The 19,720-nt window shown below is 55.0% G+C and overlaps 1 protein-coding gene across 6 annotated transcripts in view; it reads left to right on the top strand.

The window, feature by feature from the left end:
- The window catches only part of LTBP2 (latent transforming growth factor beta binding protein 2), a 100,499-nt gene that overhangs the window by 68,507 nt on the left and 12,272 nt on the right, over positions 1-19,720 (top strand). For 4 of the 6 annotated variants that reach the window (XM_036843385.1, XM_036843389.1, XM_036843386.1 and 1 more), the window contains exons 11-20: positions 1,354-1,518; positions 1,776-1,991; positions 3,102-3,121; positions 4,335-4,374; positions 5,287-5,397; positions 7,522-7,650; positions 8,366-8,494; positions 13,307-13,426; positions 18,251-18,370; positions 19,468-19,590. In XM_036843385.1, the coding sequence (XP_036699280.1) occupies positions 1,354-1,518; positions 1,776-1,991; positions 3,102-3,121; positions 4,335-4,374; positions 5,287-5,397; positions 7,522-7,650; positions 8,366-8,494; positions 13,307-13,426; positions 18,251-18,370; positions 19,468-19,590 (1,173 nt within the window). The remainder of the gene's footprint in view (positions 1-1,353; positions 1,519-1,775; positions 1,992-3,101; positions 3,122-4,334; positions 4,375-5,286; positions 5,398-7,521; positions 7,651-8,365; positions 8,495-13,306; positions 13,427-18,250; positions 18,371-19,467; positions 19,591-19,720) is intronic. The other 2 variants (XM_036843387.1, XM_036843390.1) reach the window with 1 other exon arrangement.

Genomic DNA, 19,720 nt, shown 5'->3' with positions numbered 1-19,720 from the left:
CTCTGTTTTTTCTCTCATCATTACTGTCCCATCTGTTGCCTCATCTGCTTTGGGAGGATGTGTGTTGCCCCTGCTGAGCTGTGGCTGCCTCTTCCAGTGCCTGCGCTTAGCAGCCTGGTCCTTTCACTGCAGACCTTTCTCAAGGAGCCTGCCCATAGCAGGAGCGGCACTGCTGCTGGCCCCGGGGCCTTTCCGTAATCCTGCGGTCCCCGTGTGTCCATGAGCGTGTACGTGTCACTAGTAGTATCAACATCGTGTCCATGTGTGTGCATGCGTGAATACCCAGACAGCTGTTTCCAGTGGCCTCTGTGGTTTCCAGCTGGGAGAGGCCCAGGCTGGCAGTGCCCCCCTCCACCCGCCACTCCCCATGGCAGAGCTGACGGTGCAGCCAGACCAGGGAGGCCTGACCAGTACTGAATAAAACCAGTCCCGACTGGCCTCTGCAAAGTAGCCACCCAGGTCAGGTGGGCCGCCCAAGTCTCAGCAGAGTTCCCTGTGGCCGGCCAAGCCCTCAGTCTGTGAACCGCCAGGTACTGGGTCTGGGGAGGCCACGAGATGAACTGACTCCAGCACCTCCCTCGTGAGGGAAAGACTGGACCCAGCATCCCAGGGCAAGGAGATAGTAAGAGCCTTAGATAGTAAGAGGCTTAAAGGGACAGCAGAGAACGAGGGAACCCAGAATGGGGAGAACCCAGCTGGCTACTCTCAGGAAGAGTTCATGGTGACTTATTTATTAGTTCTGGAAAGAGACCCTTCGTGCAGGGAGGCAGAGATGGCCCTTGGTGTTGTTATTTTCTAAACCCAGCGTGGCTCACACTCACTGCAGCCCACGGGATTTTGATTCATGGATCCAGCCAGCCAGACATCAATCTAGCGAGCATTTACTGAGTATCTACATGCACCAGACATTGCCCGGGGTGCCTGGGCTGCAAAGACGACCAAGACAGGACCTGGTCCTCAAAGCTCCCCATCAGGCCTGTGGTTCTCGCCTCGTCTCATCTCCCCAGGGAGGCTGTGGCCCTCAGAGCACACCGCTCCTCCCTCATGCTCCCCAGGATGGGCTTTTGTAAACACGTATAGACTCAGAATCTGGAGACAAGCAGACACATCCGCATTTCCTGCTCTCAGCTTCCCCACATGAGGGTGAGAGTCAAACAGATAACATGAGGAGGTGCTAAAAGCATTCCTGCAGCTACTCTTCCTAATGTTCTGTGAGCATTTTCAGGGCCCCAACGTCTACATTGAGATGCAGGCCAAGCCAATCTGAACGCACGTGGCCGGCCACTCCTCCACCCACTGCCTGTCCCCTCCCGCTGGCCACCCGCCCATCCCCACCTGCCGTGTCTGTTGCAGCGGACAAGGCCGTCTCCATGCAGCAGGGGCTGTGCTACCGGTTGCTGGGGCCTGGCACCTGCACCCTGCCTTTGGCCCAGCGGATCACCAAGCAGATATGCTGCTGCAGCCGAGTGGGCAAAGCCTGGGGCAGCAAGTGTGAGAAGTGCCCCCTGCCTGGCACAGGTAACCCTCCGTCCCCATCTCAGCCCCAGCCACCGAAGGGCTTCCTCGAAGCCAGTGGCCAGTTTCCCCTACCTGACCTAACGTCAGGCCAGAAGACTCTTAATTTTCCTTCCTGTTCAACTCCTTAACCCAACCTGGGGCCCCTCCCTCCTTGCTGCCACAATTGCCCTGTCCCTCAAAAGGCAGGAAAAAGGAGGGCCCTGGGTTCCTGCGGGAACAGCGTCCCTCAGCTTGTGCTCTGACTGTTGAACTTGCAGAGGCCTTCAGGGAGATCTGCCCTGCCGGCCACGGCTACACCTACTCAAGCTCAGACATCCGTCTGTCCATGAGGAAAGCCGAGGAAGAGGAACTGACCAGGCCCTCGAGGGAGCAGGGGCGGAAGGGCAATGGGACCCTGCCCAGGCCAGCAGAGAGGCAACCACTCCGGGAGGCCACCGGCACCTGGCTGGAGGCCGGGACCATCCCTGACAAAGGTATCTGGGTTGCGGAAGATGCCTGAGAGATTCCCCCTCCCCTCGGGTTACAGCACCTCAAACAGCCACTGGACCCATGGCATTCCATCTCTGGGGCATTAGGAAAAGGAGTTCAGAGTAGCAGCACAGCCCTGGGAACCTGCTCTCATGGCCTGGCCCGATGACATGGCCTCACCTCCTCTTTCTCCCATATAGGGTCAGGAGGTACCCATGTCCCAGGGAGCTGCTGGTGGGGGTGGGAGAGGTCCACCACATCCTCCACTCCAGCTGACCGGCTTTCCGGCCTTTCCATCCCTTGCCCCCGGCCATGCAGCTTCTGGGGCTGGTGCTTGCTGCCAAGCCTGAAGAGTCAGCAGGTGGATCCTGGGGAATCTGGGGGCTTTAGATCCCCTCCCGTGGCCTTAGAGTCAGAGCACTGGCTCCAGCTCAATTGCCTTGGGCCCAGGAGGCGTGGGGCTGGAAAGAGACTGGGCTCGAGGCACCCCTGGCAGGTACCAGAAGGCAAGCCCGGGTTACTGGTAGCACAGAGTGCAGGAGGTCAAGGACGTATTAGGACCAGGAGAACTAAGTGATGGCCAAAGTGCTCCAGGAATTGGGAACAGACAGACGCGGAAGTCAGGCAGAGCCCCAGTCATCATGGTAACCAGACACTGGCCAGGCCAGGAGCAACTCCTCCCCTTCCTAGAACTGTTGCCCTGGCTTGTAGCCTGGGGCAGGGGCGGAGTGACCCGATGTGGTTGGGACGGAGGAGGTGGCAGTGCAAGGAGGGTTACAGTGAGGACGGGGTGGCAGTCCACCCATGGGGTGGACTGGCCCGGAGCGGGTGGGACTCCTGTCACCGGGGGCATCAAAGGAACCCCGGAGGTTTCCTCTCACCAACTGACCACTTTGTAGGCCTTCCAGACCTGGGATTCTGGGATCTGGGCTGGCCAGTGCCAGAAGGGTGGCAGGGGCAGAAGCAGATAAGAAGAGTCTGAGCTCTCTCTACCACTGAGCCTGCTGGGGACAAGGTCAGGAGGTCACGGACTGAACCAGCCCTGACCATGGGTGGGAGGGAGAAGGCAGCCAGACTCTCCTCCCTGAGCTCACGCTCTCACCTTTCCTTCCCAGGTGACTCTCAGGCTGGCCAGGTAAGCGAGTCCTCCCACCAGCAAGTCGGGCAAGGGTGGCAGAGAGCAGGACCCGGTAGCACTGAGGCCGCAGGACAGCGTCCCGTGAGGGAGGGAGGGGAGAAAGATGGAGTGTACGCAGGATTTTACTTGCAGAGAAGCCGCGGTGGGAGAGTTGATCCAAAGACCCAGTTTTACCCTAAAGGAAGTAATAACAACAGCTCCTGTTTTTCCAGCAGCTGCTGTGCAAGTACTCTCATTCGGGAAGGTCTGGGGCCCCCTTCAGAAAGGAAGTAGGAACGTGTCCTGTTAGTCCTGGCTGTCACTCAGGCTTTCACCACAGCAGATGAGGTCTAGAACTGGTTCCAGATTAATTCCGGATTCAGCACTTTCTGAGCCTGACTTGCTTAAGGTCTCAGGTCTCCTCTGTGAGTGGCTCGTGGGGAAGTAGAAGCAGAGCTGTGAATAGCCTCAAACCACTTCATTGAGAAAGGGGGATCCCACCCCGTCTCCTGAGCCCAGGATTTCCCTGTAAAGAACTGAAAAACATTCCAGAAGAGTGAAGCTGCTTCTTCCCTCATCAGTCTGCCAATCCCTACCCTATCCCTTGCCCCTCCAACCTGCATCCCTGACTCTCCTCAAATATTGTTTCCCCAGGGAGCTTCTTCTCTCCCTGGAGAGGCATGCATTGTCCTCCCAGACCAAAGTTCTTCCGTGTCCTCACAGCCCCAGCCATGCTCCTGGCCCTCTGCCATCCCCTGCCCATTTTTCTTTCCCCTGCTCCCCACAGCTCATCTACCTCTGTCTGTGGGCTATGGTGAGGGACGCCAGGTGTGGCCTGGGGTCCCAGCTTCACCACACTGGCCCTGTGACCCTTGGTGGACTGGTTAACCTCTAAAACTTCTGTTGCTCTATCTGAGATGTGGAGATCATAGCACTGATACAATATTTGTTGCTGTAACACTGAGCTGGCACATTACGTACATCGGCTCATTTGATCATCACAGCCTTCTACTGGAGGATAGTTGAGAAGATTCATTAAGACAGTAGACATAAAGTGCCTAGCAGAATACCAGGGTGTAGTAAGAACTCATCAACACCTGGAATGAATGAAAGACTGAACGAGGGAGTTAGTTGGACGGGGAGCCTGGAGGCAGGGGTGAGTGTGGAGGAAGGAAGCACATCATGGAGGTGACAGGGAAGCCACCAGTGACCTCCTCCCGTTTCTGTGCAGGTCACAACCAGTGTTACCCAGCTATCTGCCTGGGTCCCAGGTGAGTGCCTCCTCCTAGTGGTGCCCAGCAAACAAAGGGAGGGAAGGAGAGACCTTAATCTAGGATTGGAGATAGTACACGGGAGCTGGTGCACAGGCTCAAATCAGATGAGGCTGTGGATGATGTGACATGTGAACACTTTTCCTGGGAGCTCTGTATACTGAAGGTGTTATAGGTCAGTGAAAGGCACCGCGATGCCTTACAAATACCTCCCCAGCCACAGCACTCTTTCTGCCCTTCATGGTGCCGCTCAGCAAATAAACAAGACCAAAGAGGAAGGGCTGGCTGAAGCAGGGGCAGGTCAGGTACCCAGAGCCCTGCCCGCAGCCTGTCTTCCCTCAGGAAATGGTTAGAGCTCCACAGAGCCCAGCTTGCCGGTCCCTGGGGCTGGGGACAGGGCACTGTTCAGAAGTCAGCTTCAGCTTCCTCTACTATGACGTGGACACTAATGCCTGCCTCTTAAGGCAGATGAGACACTGGTGGTCGAGGCAGAGCTCTGTAAACTGTAAAGAACTCTGCAGACAGAAGGAGAGTGCTGAAGTAGGAGTCAGGAGACCCGGGCTTCGGCTCCATTCCCAACAAGCCAGCGGCCTTGGACAAGTGGCCATTCCCACAAGCCTCCACCTCCTTCCCTGCGGAGTGGAGCGGGGAGACCAGATGTGCTCTGAGCCCCGTCAGGGCTCTCAGATTCTCTGACTCTGTTTGGGGCCAGGTTAAGTTTCAGGAGACTAAGAGGCAGGGGGGATGACCCGCCCTAGGCCCCACCCCTGGTTCTCGGAGCCAGGTGGACCGGAGGGCAGGGAGGAGGGAAGGGCAGTGCACCTCTGGAGGGGATGTTGTCCAGGGGGTGGGAAAGTGGGCAGCCAAGGGGCTGAGGCCCACTCGCTCCCCCCACCCCTCTCCCCTCCGCAGGAGATGCCATAGGAACAACGCCGCCACTGCCTGGACAGGGGAGCCCAGAGGCCCGGGAAGAAGAGCAAGTGACCGCCCCCACCGATGTGCTGGTGACCCCGGCCCCGTCAGGTACCTGCAGCAGCCCCATGAGGTGTGGGCGGCCAGAGCCAACTCCAGGGCTCTCCCACCAGATGTACAGTGTCCAGTGAACTCCCGCCGGGGTCAGCGGCCCCGGCCACATTCCGCAGAGAGCACAGGGTGCCCCTAGTGATCGGGGGGGTCCCGTCTGGAGCACCGGTCAAGCCAGGCAGGAGAAAGAGAAGGGGTGCCTTCCAAAAGAATCCACGGGGCCTTCTCAAGGAAGGCAAGCACATGGGGCCTCCGGGAGCCTGGCTCTTCCAGGCTGTTGACCCTGAGTCAGCTGAGTACCCCGGCGGTGGGCAGCCTCCTGCCCACAGGGAGGGCCAACTTTAGGGAAGGAAAATGGTTCTATTTCTCAAAGTTGTTTAGCTGCCCTGGAGCCTGCGCTCCCCAGGCTCTGGCCACGGCAGTGGTTGGGGGGTGGTATGGGGGAGATCCCCGGCGCATCCACCTTGCTCTGGAACACGCCCTCCTCGAAAGCTCATTGTCTGGGGACTTGGTCCAAGAGAAGCAGGGCCGGTGTTGCTGCAGCTGTTCCCTGCTCACGTGTGTGCTCACGTGTGTGTGCTCGTGTGTGTGCCCCCACGAGTGTCCTCATCAGGGCCTTGCTGCTTGTAACCTCATAGACTGAGGTCACCTTGGGGTGAGGGTTATTTCCAGATCTCCTCCAGTAGAGGGAGAGACCCTGCAGGTTGGTGGAACAGTCCAGAGAGTGTGGGAGGGGCTGGGAGCTTGGCCTTCCTAGGCCTGAACCAGGGCGTCCCTGCTGCCTTCTCCCAGGACCCCTCTTCTCTGGGCTCAGTGCGCTGCTCCAAGGAGTGCCCTCGGACCCCCCTCTGCTCGGCAGGCAAGATGAGCTGGGTTAAGGGGCTCAGCTGGGGATTCAGAGATGTGGGGACAGAATCCCTCCCACTATCTATAGACTTTCTCCTGATCCCCCTTCCCCCTTGCCATCCCCCAACCTCACCCCTCTGGGAGGACATTTAGAACCTGGCTGGAGGTCCTCCTGAGCCCCCAGGCTGACACAAACTTGGAGCCAGACCAGGGGCAGGGTAGCCCGACAAACAGGCCGGTGTGCACATTCAATTCAGTCCAATTTAGCAAACGCTGTGAAGCCCCGCTGTGCACCAGTACAGGCCACATCCTGACCCATTTCCTTGGGTCTCTGGGGTTCCCTCAGTGCTGTGGGGCAGGGCTGGGAGCCTGGGTGTGTGGGCTTCCGGCTGAGACCCGGAGCGAAAGCATCACTCATTCATTCAGTCATTTGTTCATTCGGCATGTTTTAAGTGCCAGGTACTTTTCTGGTATTACAGACACAGTTCAAAAAAGCTATAATCTCTTGCTCTCTATGCAGCCTCAGCCCTGAGTCCTGGCGAGTCTCCAAACTGTTTCTGAATTCAGTTTCCATCTCCCATTTTTACCCATTACCACCACCCAAGGCAGTCCTTGTTTAATTCATTTCAACAGGTTTCTAGGGGCCCTCTGTGCCTCCCTTCCCACCCCAGTCCATCTGCCATCTTTCTGCCTTTCTGAACAAGATGACATGCAAGATGCGTGGTCTTTCTGAGACAGTTCTGATCACACCCCACCTCCCATGACCCCCTTGCTTACAGGCCTGCCTCAACGTGGCACTCAAGGCCCTGCTCAGTTAGCCCGCGCCCACCTCTCCCCTCTTCCCCTGGCAGTTGTCCCAAGACCCCCCTCACCAGATCTGTCTGTCTGCCTAGGAAAAACTGGTCAGGAGTTGCCAGGGAAGGGAAGCACTCGCTGTGGATGAGAGCTGTCCCCGTATTCAGGGTGAGGTCAGGCTGGAGGCCTCAGCAGGGGAGCCCCTTTGCTGGGACGCGGGACACAGGTTACTGGAACCCCCTGGGTCTCGATCAGAGGGATGCAGTGCTGCAAGCTCCATCCTGGTAGGGCTCAGGGCCCTGGGAGGAGGTGCCGTGGGTTCTTACACAGGCCATGCTATACGTGGATGTGGGAGGGCCCAGCTAAGGCTGGGGTGAGGCTTCTGTGGTCCTCTGAGGCCCGTGTGCCCTGCCCCCACCCCACTCCACTGCCTTCACCCATCCGCACCCCACCATAACCTCTGCTTTGCTCCGTCATCCACAGGCATTGACAGATGTGCTGCTGGAGCCACCAACATCTGTGGCCCGGGAACCTGTGTGAACCTCCCTGATGGATACAGATGCATCTGCAGCCCCGGCTACCGGCTGCACCCCAGCCAGGCCTACTGCGCAGGTATCCACGTGGTCAGCCTGGGCTCACTCAGTGGCTGGGGTGGGTGGAGGCAGGGCTGGAGGACAGTCCAGAGTGCAGGCAGCCGAAAGTCCGAGCAGTGTTGTGTGGTGGATGGACTGAGGAGAGCAATCCCTATGGACAAAGCTAACCTTAACCTTGGGGAGACCGGTCTCTGGGAGCACCATCTGATGAGTCCCCAGGACTTCAGGAGAATGGGAAGCCACCCCAGGGTCCCCTGACTGGTACTTGGAGCCTTCAGCTCTGAGATCAGCCCACCCCTCAAACTGGCCATCTTGCTGTCTGCATAGCAGACTGAAGCCACGGCCATCCCTGGGGGAGAGGTTCGGAGGCACAACACATAAATCATCCAGTGTGGGCCTAATCCACTCCCCCAATATTTTTATACAAGGGAGACACATCCACTGTGCCTTGAAGGAGAAAGGAAGTTATCACCGGGCCACTGGGGGAGGGGGGACACGGGGCAGGGAGGAGGTGCGAGGCCACTGCCCCAGGCCCTTGGTTCTTGAATGGGCCCAATGAACCGACTTCATGGCCCTCAGCCTTAGAGATTTTTCAACTCCCCAGCCTCCTCTGCTCCCTCATCCCCTCCTTGCCCCACAGCACCATTCCCTGGCCAGTCCTTAGCATGGCAGGCTGCTGGCAGGTGCCCGAAGGAAGGCCGCCCTGACTGTCCTTCTCACCTCCCTCCGCTCAGATGACGATGAGTGTCTGAGGGACCCCTGCAAGGGAAGGGGGCGCTGTGTCAACCACGTGGGCTCCTACTCCTGCTTCTGCTACCCTGGCTACACGCTGGCCACCTCGGGGGCCACACAGGAATGCCAAGGTAAGGTGAGCCACCTTTGCCCCTGCTAGGGGCACAGGACCCCACAGGTAGTGTTGGGGTGGAAGAGGATCCAAGCATTCACAGCACCCAATGACAGAGCTGCAGAGTGTGGGGAGTACGGGGGCCGCAGGAACCAAGACCAGGGCTCTAACCTGGACCTGGGAGGAAGCAGACCCTGCACTGAGGCTGAGGTCGCTGAGACCAGATGGAGGGGTAGGAACCTGAAAGGCAGCAACATGCACCAACGCTCCAAGGAACTGTGACGGGAGCCAAGAGTGTGAGGGGTCTGGGGACATGGCTGAGGATGAAGACGAAAAACCAGGTCCCCAAATCCTGGGTGACAAGGGGCTTCTTTCCTATTGGATAAAGAGGGTGACCTGTGAGGACACCAACTGGGACTCCGGGCAGCCTTGGGAGCAGGCTTGCCTTTGCTGGGAAATGCCTGCAAGGCTTTAAGCTTCCCTGGGAAGCTCTGCATGGGGCCGCTGGACAAAGATGCTTCCAACAAAGGCCCTTTAATATGCAGCATTTATACCGCACATGAAACACTCCACATACTTTTTTATGAACTACAGAGAATAGGGTGCAGCGCTTTCCGAGCAGTGCCGTAAGATTCATAACCCAGTTGGAATCCTTCACCTAGAGAATGACACTGCTGTTCTTGGGGCTCACATTGCTGGTTCTGGCCTGGGCGCTGTGTGAGCTCTAGGGTTACTGCAATGAGTAAGGTGTGAATGGTGGCACTGTGGGATGAGGAAGCACTGGTTCTGTATGGAGGAATGTGGGAAGGTTTCCCAAAGGGGTGTTTGAGCGGGGACAGAATAATAACAGCTACCATTTAATGAGCACTTCTCATATGGCAGCACCGTCCTAAGCCCTTTATTTATGAAGCTCATCATCCCAACCCCATGCAACACAAATCCCTATCCCCATTTTACAGTTTAGCAAACTGAGGCTCAGAGAGGTGAATTGAACCACCCAGAGACCTCACACCTAGAGCCGTGGCAGAGCTGGAAACAGAATCAAAGTCACCCTGGCCCCAAATCATGGTTTGCTTCCAACACCTTCCCTTACACACACGGTGAAGGAAAGGAGGGAGCAGAGGGTACTTCAGGGAAAGGGAACCATTTCTGCAGAGGGCAGAGCAATGAACAAGCCTGGAGTGCTCTGGGAATAATGATAAATCCAGTGTGATGGGAGTGCGGGGTATGCAGAGGAAGTGTCAGGAGCCGACGCCAGTTTGCGAAGTGTCTTGAGTGCCAGGCTGAAGTGTTTGGTCGCTGTTCCGCAGACAGTGGCAGCCAACAGAGGTTTGTAAGCAGAGGTGGCGATGAGGTCAGCCAGCTTTCAGGGAGATGACTCAGGCAGCAGTGCTCAGAACAGTCTGGAGTTATCAACGGCAGAGGCCGGGAGCAAGGGGCTTCTCTGGGCTTCGCAGCCTTGGCAAGTGTTGTGGGCCAGAGGCACTGCTCCCTGCAGGCCCAGCCCGCGATGCTGGCCTGAGACAAGCAGTGGTTGCTGCAGGGAAGGGTGTCGCCAGGACTGGCCCAGACAAAGGGTCCTGCCTCGTGCCAGCCTGGGTGTCCGGATGTCTCTGCCAACCCGACAGCTGGGGGAGGAGTCAGGAAGGTCAAGGTCAGCTGTCAGAGCTTCTCCCAGTGGGGTCTGGCTGCAGTGAGATGAGGCCTCATCCAGGATAACATCCACTTTCTAAATTTTGCTGCTCTGGTAAAACAATATCTCCTTATTTTAAATATTTACTTTATTCTTATTTATAAATTATTTCATTAATTTATATAATTAATTAATAGAAGGCATTACAATTTCTAGAATTGAAATTAATATAAATATAAATAATTGATTAAGATAAATTATTTGAATATTAAATATTTAAAATAACATTTACTTTACTAGTACCTATGAGCATCTTTTCGTATATGAGCCTTTGAGTTTCCTTATCTAGAAATCGCTTGTTCTTATCTTTTGCTCTCTTTTCCAGTGGTCTTTGCTGCTTTTTCTTGTGGCTCTTTAGGAGTTCCTTATAGATTCCAGATACTTGCCTGGGTTTAGATATGACAACTCTTCCACCTTGTCCTCTGTCCATTGACCTTATCCACATGTCCTTTTTTTAACAGAAATCATTAATTCTGATGTATTGAAATTCACCTTTTTGCCTTATTTTTTATGCTTTGGGAGCTTTATTTAACAAGTCCTTCCCCACTCTTAATTCACAAAGATATTCTCCTACACCTTCTTTCATTCAAATTACAGTTTTACCTTTCACGACATGTTTTAATCCATCTGGAGTCCATCCTTGCATGGGTGTTAAGATTGGGTCTTTTCCATTGCCATTTTTCTCCATAGAACAAGTCAGTTTTCCCAGGCTTATTTATCAGGCAGTCATCCTGGCCCTACCAGTTTGTGGGTCCTTTATCAGGTTCTCTTTAGCTTCCCAAAGGGAGGACCAGTTATTTCAGAATTGCCTGGAGAGTTATTAAACTGCAGGTTCCTGGGCCCGCCCAGTACTGCTGCATCAGAATCTCTGGACGCGGGCCTGGGAGTGTACATTTTATACCATCTGCCAGTGACTCCACTGTGCACTAAAGTGTCATGAAGTATTGCTCATGTCTATAAACAAATGCTTATTATTCCATTCATGTAGTAAGTACTTTTGGGGGGTCTGGGCTAGGTACTAAGGACACTAGGATAATAAGGCACATTCTCAGCAGTCAGGGAGAAAAAAAAGCAGTTACTATTCAATATAAGGGCTGATTCCTAAGGGAACCCTGGGAAGGGCCATATGGGTTGGAGGGGTGAGGGCAGCCTCACTGGGAGATGAGAAGGAAACAGCCAAGCTGGTGGGTGGGAAGCCACTCCAGGCAAGGGAACAGCACGTGCAGAAGCTCCTTAGGCTAAACTCCTTAGGCTTATCCTATTGGCCTCAAAAATATCGAGCAGCTGTATTGCCTGTGTACCTCCTCATTACTATAGTAATCATGTGATTACTATATGTGCTCTTATTTGGGATAAACATGATGAGAACCTCTCCACTCAACTCCATTCATGCAATCACAGATAACTATGCCAGAAATCAACAGCAGAAGAAATACCAAGCAAGAGGCCATCTCAGCATTAAGAGATATTCCTATTAGTGAAGTAAACCAAGTGTTTTTTCTTGCGGCCAAAGAACTTTACACCAAAAACTGAATTGTATGTGGACTAATACCAAACATTTATAAGTTTTTGATATTAAAATTTTGACCATAAAAGAAAAAGAAGGAGGCATGTGGGAAGCAGCAACCAAGGTGAGAGAACCAGGCGGGGGCTAGGTCACAAAAGGTATCACATGCCAGGCTGAGGAGCTTGGATTTTATAGAGTAGGATTAATGCTAGAATAAAAATAATAATAGCTAACATTTCTTCAGTGCTCACCTTGTGTCAGGCAGGCACTGTGCTAAACCCTTTACCTGGATTATCTCATTTCATCTGCACAAAGCCCCTGTGAAGTGTTTGAACCATTGCTACGGGTTGGGGCAAGGGTGAGTCCTCCATTAATTTGACTGTGGGGGGCAGGGAATGGGGAGTGGCCAGAGTGACCTAGAGTTGATAAATTGAACCCACCCTTTTTTTTTTTTTAATTTATCTTTATTCTATTTACTTTATTTTTGGCTGCATTGGGTCTTCGTTGCTGTGCGCAGGCTTTCTCTAGTTGCAGCGAGCGGGGGGGCTACTTTTTGTTGTGGTTCACGGGCTTCTCATTGCAGTGGCTTCTCTTGTTGCGGAGCATGGGCTCTAGGCACGCGGGCTTCAGTAGTTGTGGCACGCAGGCTCAGCAGTTGTGGCTTGCGGGCTCTAGAGCGCAGGCTCAGTAGTTGTGACGCACGGGCTTAGTTGCTCCGCAGCATGTGGGATCTTCCCGGAACAGGGATTGAACCCGTGTCCACTGCATTGGCAGGCGGATTCTTAACCACTGCACCACCAGGGAAGCCCTGAACCCATCCTTGGAATGGGAGTAGGGCTCTGCTGGCCATCAAACCAAGCAGAGGCATTTGTGTGAACAAAGGCTTGGAGACTGGACCAGTGGGGATCAACATACACAGCAAGGCTGGGGTGAGGCCTTGTGAGGCAGGCTGAGCAGCAGGGAACCCAGCAGGGGAGGGGCATGACCAGGCTTGGGCTTTCAAGCCATCACAGGGCACCATTATGCTTTGGGACAATGGCAGAAACCAAATGGACAGATCCACAGCTGCCTAAGATGCTGTCTCTCACTGGCTGCTTAATCCCTAACCTTATTTTTTTGGGAGGGGGGCACGCCACGTGGCTTGTGGGATCTTAGCTCCCCTGATCAGGGATCGAACCAGGGCCCCTGGCAGTGAAAGCGCCATCCTGGTCCTAACCACTGGACCACCAGTGATTTCCAATCCCTAACATTTAGGAAGGCCCCTAGGAACTCTAGGAGCAGACTTTTGGGGGATTTATTGGGGTCAAGAGGGGGACTTCGTTGGCTTCCTCAGATAGTGCCATAGGCATAGCCACCTGACCTCAAGACCAGCCCTTGCACTGGGGTAAGGAGACAGCTGTGAGAGTGCCCGTGGGCCCCCAAAGTAGCCATCCCCTCCAGGAGAAAAGAACTCAGGAGTTTGCAGGGGCCTGAGCTAGGTCAGTCTCAGACCCTGCCCTTCATGGCTGCAGCAAGGATGCCTTCCCTGCCTGGGCCTCAGCATGGGTGTCCTTGGCCTTGGCCTCTGAACGGATGTCCCAGGACCCCCTGCAGGGCTGGCCCCAACTCAGGACTTTTTTGTGTGTTCACAGACATAGACGAGTGTGAGCAGCCCGAGGTGTGCAGCGGGGGGCGGTGCACCAACACGGAGGGTTCCTACCACTGCGAGTGTGACCAGGGCTACGTGATGGTCAGGAAGGGACATTGCCAAGGTAAGGAATGGGGTGCCGCTCCACCCTCTCCTGGTCCCTCCCCGTGCACTGCCCACCACCAGCTCCCCTTCCAGCTTATCCCCGACTGGGCCCCTTGATGCCGAGCCCCCTCCTGTGCACAGAGAGACCTATCTGTGGATTCTGGAGCCCTTCTGTCCCCTCAGTGGGATTTTGGCATCCTGTCTGTCCCGGCAGCACGGAGCACAGTAACTTTATGTACATGAGATGCCGGGAGCACCCCTCCATGCACCTCTGCCCCTCACCTTGAGTCATGCGGCAGAGGGAAGGTTGATCTATCTGGGAGGTGCCTGGGGCCTTGGGCTTGGCCTACTTGCTAAAGCTTTAAGGCTGTGAGCTCCTCAGAGCTGGACCATATCCTTTGATGACCATGCATGGACACCTGACAAATGTCCATGTGTTGGACACCCCAACGAATGCTAGTGGAATAAATGAACAAATGAGCCCTCATCCTGGCCCCCTTTCCCAGGCCCTGCCATAAGTTGGCTGTGTCATTGCCAACTGATGTCCTCACAGACTGGCTTAAACCTGCCACCATCATGTCAGCTCCTGGTAGCCCTGCCACTTGCACCCCCCTGCCAGGCTGGGGGTCTCAGATGCTTGCAAGAGGCCTGGGTCATGTGCTCCCAAGACTGGCTGAGACAGGAAGGGGTGAGGGGGAATCCAGGCTCTCTCTGGAAAGAAGTCCTGCCCTGGATCCAAGTTTAGGCCCAGACGCCTCCCTGCCTCCAGGTTTCCCCGGGCCAGGATTCAGAGGGTCCTAGAGGTGAGAGATGAGCTCGTGTGTCTGGTGAAGGGAGCCCACCCCCCTTCCCAATGCCACTACCACAGAAGCAGAGTCCAGAGCCCTGGCAGGTCTTGGCAAAGGGGAGAGGTCACTAGGGGTGTAGGACAGACAATGCTCTGTCTGCATCCCTGGCGCGTTACTTTCCCTTCTCAATGCCTCCCCCTTTAAACTCAGGCCCACTTATGATCAAAGCCTGAACCCACTTCCCTTATCCTCACTAACTTACTGGGGACAGACAGCCTGGCATGTTCCAGGAGAAGGGAGAGTGAAGGGAGTTAGCATTTGATGTGTGCCTGCTATGTGCCAGGTGCTGTGCTAGGGATCTGATAGACTGCCTCATTTAAGCATCGAACATCATTAATTTGGCATTAGACTTTGTTAAAAAGTAAAGCAAAACTAAAGGAAATGAACTAAGAAAAATACCAGGACATTAGAAATATCAAATTTATACTAACCAGTCCGTGCAAGAGCACAGGCTCTGGCGGAGACAGGCCTGGGTTTGGCTCTTGTCTCAATGTCTGAAAATGGAAACCATAATGCCCATCTTAGGGGCTCTTGTGAGGACTGAATAACCTGCCACATACAAAGTGCGCATGCAGCCCCTCAGCGAGTAGGGTGCGGCACTACTGTCTGAGGACCCGTTCTCTCTCACGTCTAATCTCCCCACAACACCCGAGTCCGTGCCCCTGGATTGTCCCCTTCCCTTCCGGAGGAAAGGTTCCAGACACACACCTCGGCTGGGAGGTCAGGCTGAGTTCCTGGCCCAGGGCAGACACTCTGAGTCTGCTGAGAGAAAAACGGACATAGCCTGCACACTTCTCCAGGTTTCCATCCATAACCACAGACCCGGCCCATCACCCCGAGAGCCCAGTGAATTTCCTCTCCTTCTTTCTTCTTCTTCCAACTAAGAAACCACTCTCTCCACTTAAACTCAAAGTCTCTGGTGAAAGGCCCGAGTGGTCTGGACAGCAGCCCATCCAAAGTCTCAATGGCATTTCCATCGTACCAGGACTCTGGGTTCCCATGGAAAGGGGTTAGATTCCCCTGCAGACTGCCAGGGATCTGCTGTCGCCAACAACGTCCAAGGTCACCTGAGCGTCTGGCCCCTGAGTGAGCACCCTCCCCACCCTGTGCTCTCACAGGAACAGAGGCAGCACCTTCACATTTCCTCACGCAGAGGCTGCAGTGCTGCTTAGAGAAGCTCCAGGATCCTCCCAGTGTACAGACAGCAGGCTGGCAAGCTGGTCCCTGGGGTGACTGTCTCCTTGGGTCTTCTGGGATCTCTTCAGCAGCCTCATACCAAGAGGATGTGAAGGTTTAGTTAGTCACATGGTCTCATTCTTTGGTCAGCAAACACTTGTTGAGTGCCAGCTGGGTCCCAGCCACGGGCTAGGAATATAGTAATAAAAAGACAGATAGCTCCTGCCCCCAAGGACCAGGGTAAAAGCTACCAAAACATACCATAAGCTTAGATTAAAATTCAAACCCTAGACTAGGCAGAAAAATCTGGCTCCAGGCACCAAGAGGTTAGTGGAACAGCCTCAAGATATCTGGTGACATCAGAGCCTGTGCCTTTAACATGGAACCCACTTCATCCAGAATCTTTATCTGGCTCCTTTAATCGGCTAGGCTAGTGTCTCCGTTATATCCAACCCCACTTAGAAGAGGCCTGCCCTGGCTCAGGTGGAGACTGTGGGCTGCTTTGACCCTCTGCCCTCCCTCTCTCACCTGCTGACAGACCTCTCACACATGATCATCGCTGGCTGGGGCTCTGGTCTGAGGAAGGTGTGGCAGGTGTGCCAGTGGTGGTGTGCCAGGATAGGCCAGGTTATACTACATTAACAACCAACCTCAACCTTAGTGATTTAGGACACCACAAACTTGATATCTGACCAAGGCCACATGTCCATCATGAGGAAACATCCTTCCCCACGTTTCCTCACCCTAGAACCTGGCTTAAGGAATAGCCAGCATCTTGAACGTGGCCAGTGTTCATGGAGGAAAGAAAGAACACTCTGCAGGTTTGCACACAAATAAATGTTTGGGCCCATGAATTACACACGTCATAGCTATTGGCCAGCACTAGTCTCCTGGCCCCGTCCAACCACAAGGGACCAGGAGGCACAAGCCCACCATGGCCCAGAAGTGGAGAGCTGGAATTCTTAGTGAACAGCATTCGTCCTGCAAGTCTCCTCATGCCCAGTGTGAAACAGTTTGGGCACCACCTCCACAGATGTGCCCAGAACATTTGGGGCAGGGCAGACCTCAGGGCCCTTTGCTCCTGGTAAATCTAATCTCCTTCCTATCCTGCCTGATCCCTGCAGGAGAGGTCCAAAGACTCCATTTTTCCTCAGTGTGGTCTTAGAGGAGGATCCTTGCCTCATTCTCTTTCTCTTCATCCCGGAGTCTCGCATCCCTGAAGCAGGAATTGTGGATAATTCCCAATGGCTTTGCCCATTTTCCTTCGGTACCTCAGCCAAGGCCAGCGGGCCATGGTGCTGGCCAAAGTTGGTGGCCCTAGGACCTTCATTTCCTCCACCTCTGTCTCATTCTCTCCATCTCTGTCTTTACAGAAGCCCTTAGAATAGTTTAGCCTGGTGTCACCACAGCCCAACTAGGGGCTCTTGGCTGCCCTCTTTCCAGAGGTGAGCCTTATCTCAGTGTCCCCAAGATTGCCCGGGAGTTCTGGGTATCTCCTTACACACACCACCTGAAAAACCACCTGCCCTGTGTATGTCTTCCTCATGTGGACCCTCAGGGTGAAGTTTTGACCTTGAGAGGTACCTGGTTCCCTGGGACAGAGGGCTGTGATGTACCCGGTCTTCTGTAGACCAAACAACCTCAGAGGAGATTCATATTCACCCTCCACTTCCGGGCCCATGTCCTGTTCTATAATGACAGCCGCTGGCTTGAGTCCCTTTGCAGAAAGCCTGTGTTCTGACCCTTGCCTCCTGCCTTTCTTTCCTCCATGGGTGCTGAGTAGGTCTTCCGCCTGGGCAGTAGGGCCTCTGAATCTACATGAACTGGTGGCCTTCCTGCAGGAGAATGACAATTATCCACATAGGGAGGGTAAATCTGGCACTCGGTCAATCTGTCTGTCATGAAGAGTGACTGAGAGCCTCGACACTGGGCCGGAGGAGCAGAATGTCCTCCTGCAGTCCTGACCCCGAGTTCAATCCCTGTGTTACAACCTCCCTAACTCAGCCCAGGTCGCCTGGGCGCCTTGGATGGTGGACTCCCCCGTATGCAAGCTTCACACTGGGAAGAGCCCTGCATGCAGTTCCTGGGAGAAAGCTCACCCGCCTGCTGCTTGTCACTGTCCCAGGACTGGCTGCTCTCTCTCTCCATGGATCACCCCTTCCCCTACTTGTCCGGTTGGTGCTCAGACTCATCCTTTCTGGCTGACTTTCCTGGATGTCACCAGAGTGGGTGCTGGAGCTCTATGTGGTTCTCAACTAGAAGAAAATCTCCTCTCCAGCCGAGAAGGCTTGCCAGCCTCCACCCTTCACTCTGCATCAGCCTCAGGGCTGGTCTTGGCCACATCTAAGATTGTGGGGTCATCCTCAGTCCTCATTTCCTTGTGCAGGGAAGCCCATTTGGCCTTCATTGCCCAGCTAGGATCTATTCTGGGGCCTCTGGGATCTGCCAAGCACGTCCAAACACGTCATTGTCACCCCTTGTAAAGGAGCAAGGGAGATAGGAAGGCCCTTCCCAAGAGTCCAGCTCATGAAGTCAAGCTCTCTCACCCTCCCCTAGCTAGTGGAAGGGCAGCATCCTTCACCAGGGAGTCTCCCTTCCTAAAGGTCTTCCATCTCTCTTTTGTCCAGGACAGTGGATGGGAGGTGGGGTTGGGAACACAGGACAGCACTCACTTTTTCCTAGTTTCCATCAGTACGGAAACTGACATCCCTCCTTCTCCCCAGCCAAGGGCAGGGTCAAGGATTTGCTTCTTCACAGCCCACCCATGTGCTGTGGTTTGCAGAGATGACCAAGGTGGGGGGGGGGCTGTTATTTTGCAGATATCAATGAATGCCATCACCCTGGCACCTGCCCTGACGGGAGATGCGTCAACTCCCCCGGCTCCTACACTTGCCTGCCCTGCGAGGAGGGCTACAAGGGCCAGAGTGGGAGCTGTGTAGGTGAGGGCTGCTTGCCAAGGCACTGAGGAGGCTGTTTGGCCTTGGGACCCCTGGATGAGCCCACAACAGGAAGGGGAAGGGGTGGGCAGAGGGAAGTGGCTTGGAGGCTATTGTCCTCCATGACCTGGCTGGGTTCCCAGATGACGCTGGGGATGAGATGGGTGTGCTTCAGTTACTGGTGCTCTGCCCTCTGAATCAGCCGGGGCGGGGCGGCGGGGGGGGGGGGGTGCCGTCAGCTCCTTGGCCATATCCGTCCAGGAGCTACAGCCCAAGGTCCCAGCGGCTTCTGTGGCTGGATCCTGCTAAGTAGAGTGAGGTACCAAGCGTCTTTGGAAGAGGCTGACACCGGTGGTGTGTTTCCTAGGGAGGGGTGGTCTTCTGCTCTTCTGCATCTCAATGTCTCAGTGTCTAACAGCAATGCCTACCTGAACAGCGGGTGCCCTTCTCCCTCCAGGAGGAAGGGCGCTACATGTCATCTGTAGGAGGAATGCTCTTTCCCGTCAGCTCCCACAGGAAGAAGGACCCAGGGTTCAGCATGCCAGGAGGGACTGGTTGTGAATAGACGCTTTGAGGCTCTGGAGAGGGCAGACATCTCCCAGGCCCTTGAGACTGCCACTCAGCCACCCAGGCATAACGTGCCCTCTCTCTGCGTTGCCCACTCACCTATTGAACCTGGTGGGTGGGCTGGGAACATGAGATAATGCCAGTCTGGTTGGCGGGTAGGAGACCAGAGAGGTTCAGACTCACTATAAGGTGAGTCAGGGGTCTTAGACACTTGACTCCAGGTGTCCTCAGATGGGCCAAACCAGTCCCAGGGCTGGGGGACCTGGCCCCCTTTTCTAGGAATTTGCAGGATGTTCTGTGTCACTAGATAGAGCTGAAGTGAGCTCAGGGTGGCAGTGAGCTCAGGGGAGAAGGGTACCCTGTCTAAGTAGGTGGGCCCAGGAGCAGGAAGGACCTCGTGTCCTTCCCAGGGTGCCTATGGCCCCTCTGAATGCTGATTCCCTGGCCTCGTAATTGAGATGCTCTCAGCCTGATGATGGAGGCTGCGTGAGGGAGATGAGGCCAGCCCGCCATCCTGGACTTCTCTCCCGCAGATGTGAATGAGTGTCTGACCCCTGGGGTCTGCACCCATGGAACGTGCATCAACCTGGAGGGCTCCTTTAGATGCTCTTGTGAGCCGGGCTACGAGGTCACCTCAGACGAGAAGGGCTGCCAAGGTACAAAGAAGATCTGAAGCACGCTTTGTCCACCGCGAGTCAGCCTGCAGCTCCTTCCCTCTGGCCCCGCATCCCTGAGCATGCTGACCCAACATGTGGCTGCGAGACCCGTCCTTTCCCCCACCCTGCC

The sequence above is a fragment of the Balaenoptera musculus genome, chromosome 2, assembly GCF_009873245.2.
Source record: "Balaenoptera musculus isolate JJ_BM4_2016_0621 chromosome 2, mBalMus1.pri.v3, whole genome shotgun sequence".
Taxonomy (NCBI): domain Eukaryota; kingdom Metazoa; phylum Chordata; class Mammalia; order Artiodactyla; family Balaenopteridae; genus Balaenoptera; species Balaenoptera musculus.
Note: the sequence above shows the minus strand (reverse complement) of the source record. Positions and strands in the feature narration are given on the sequence as shown.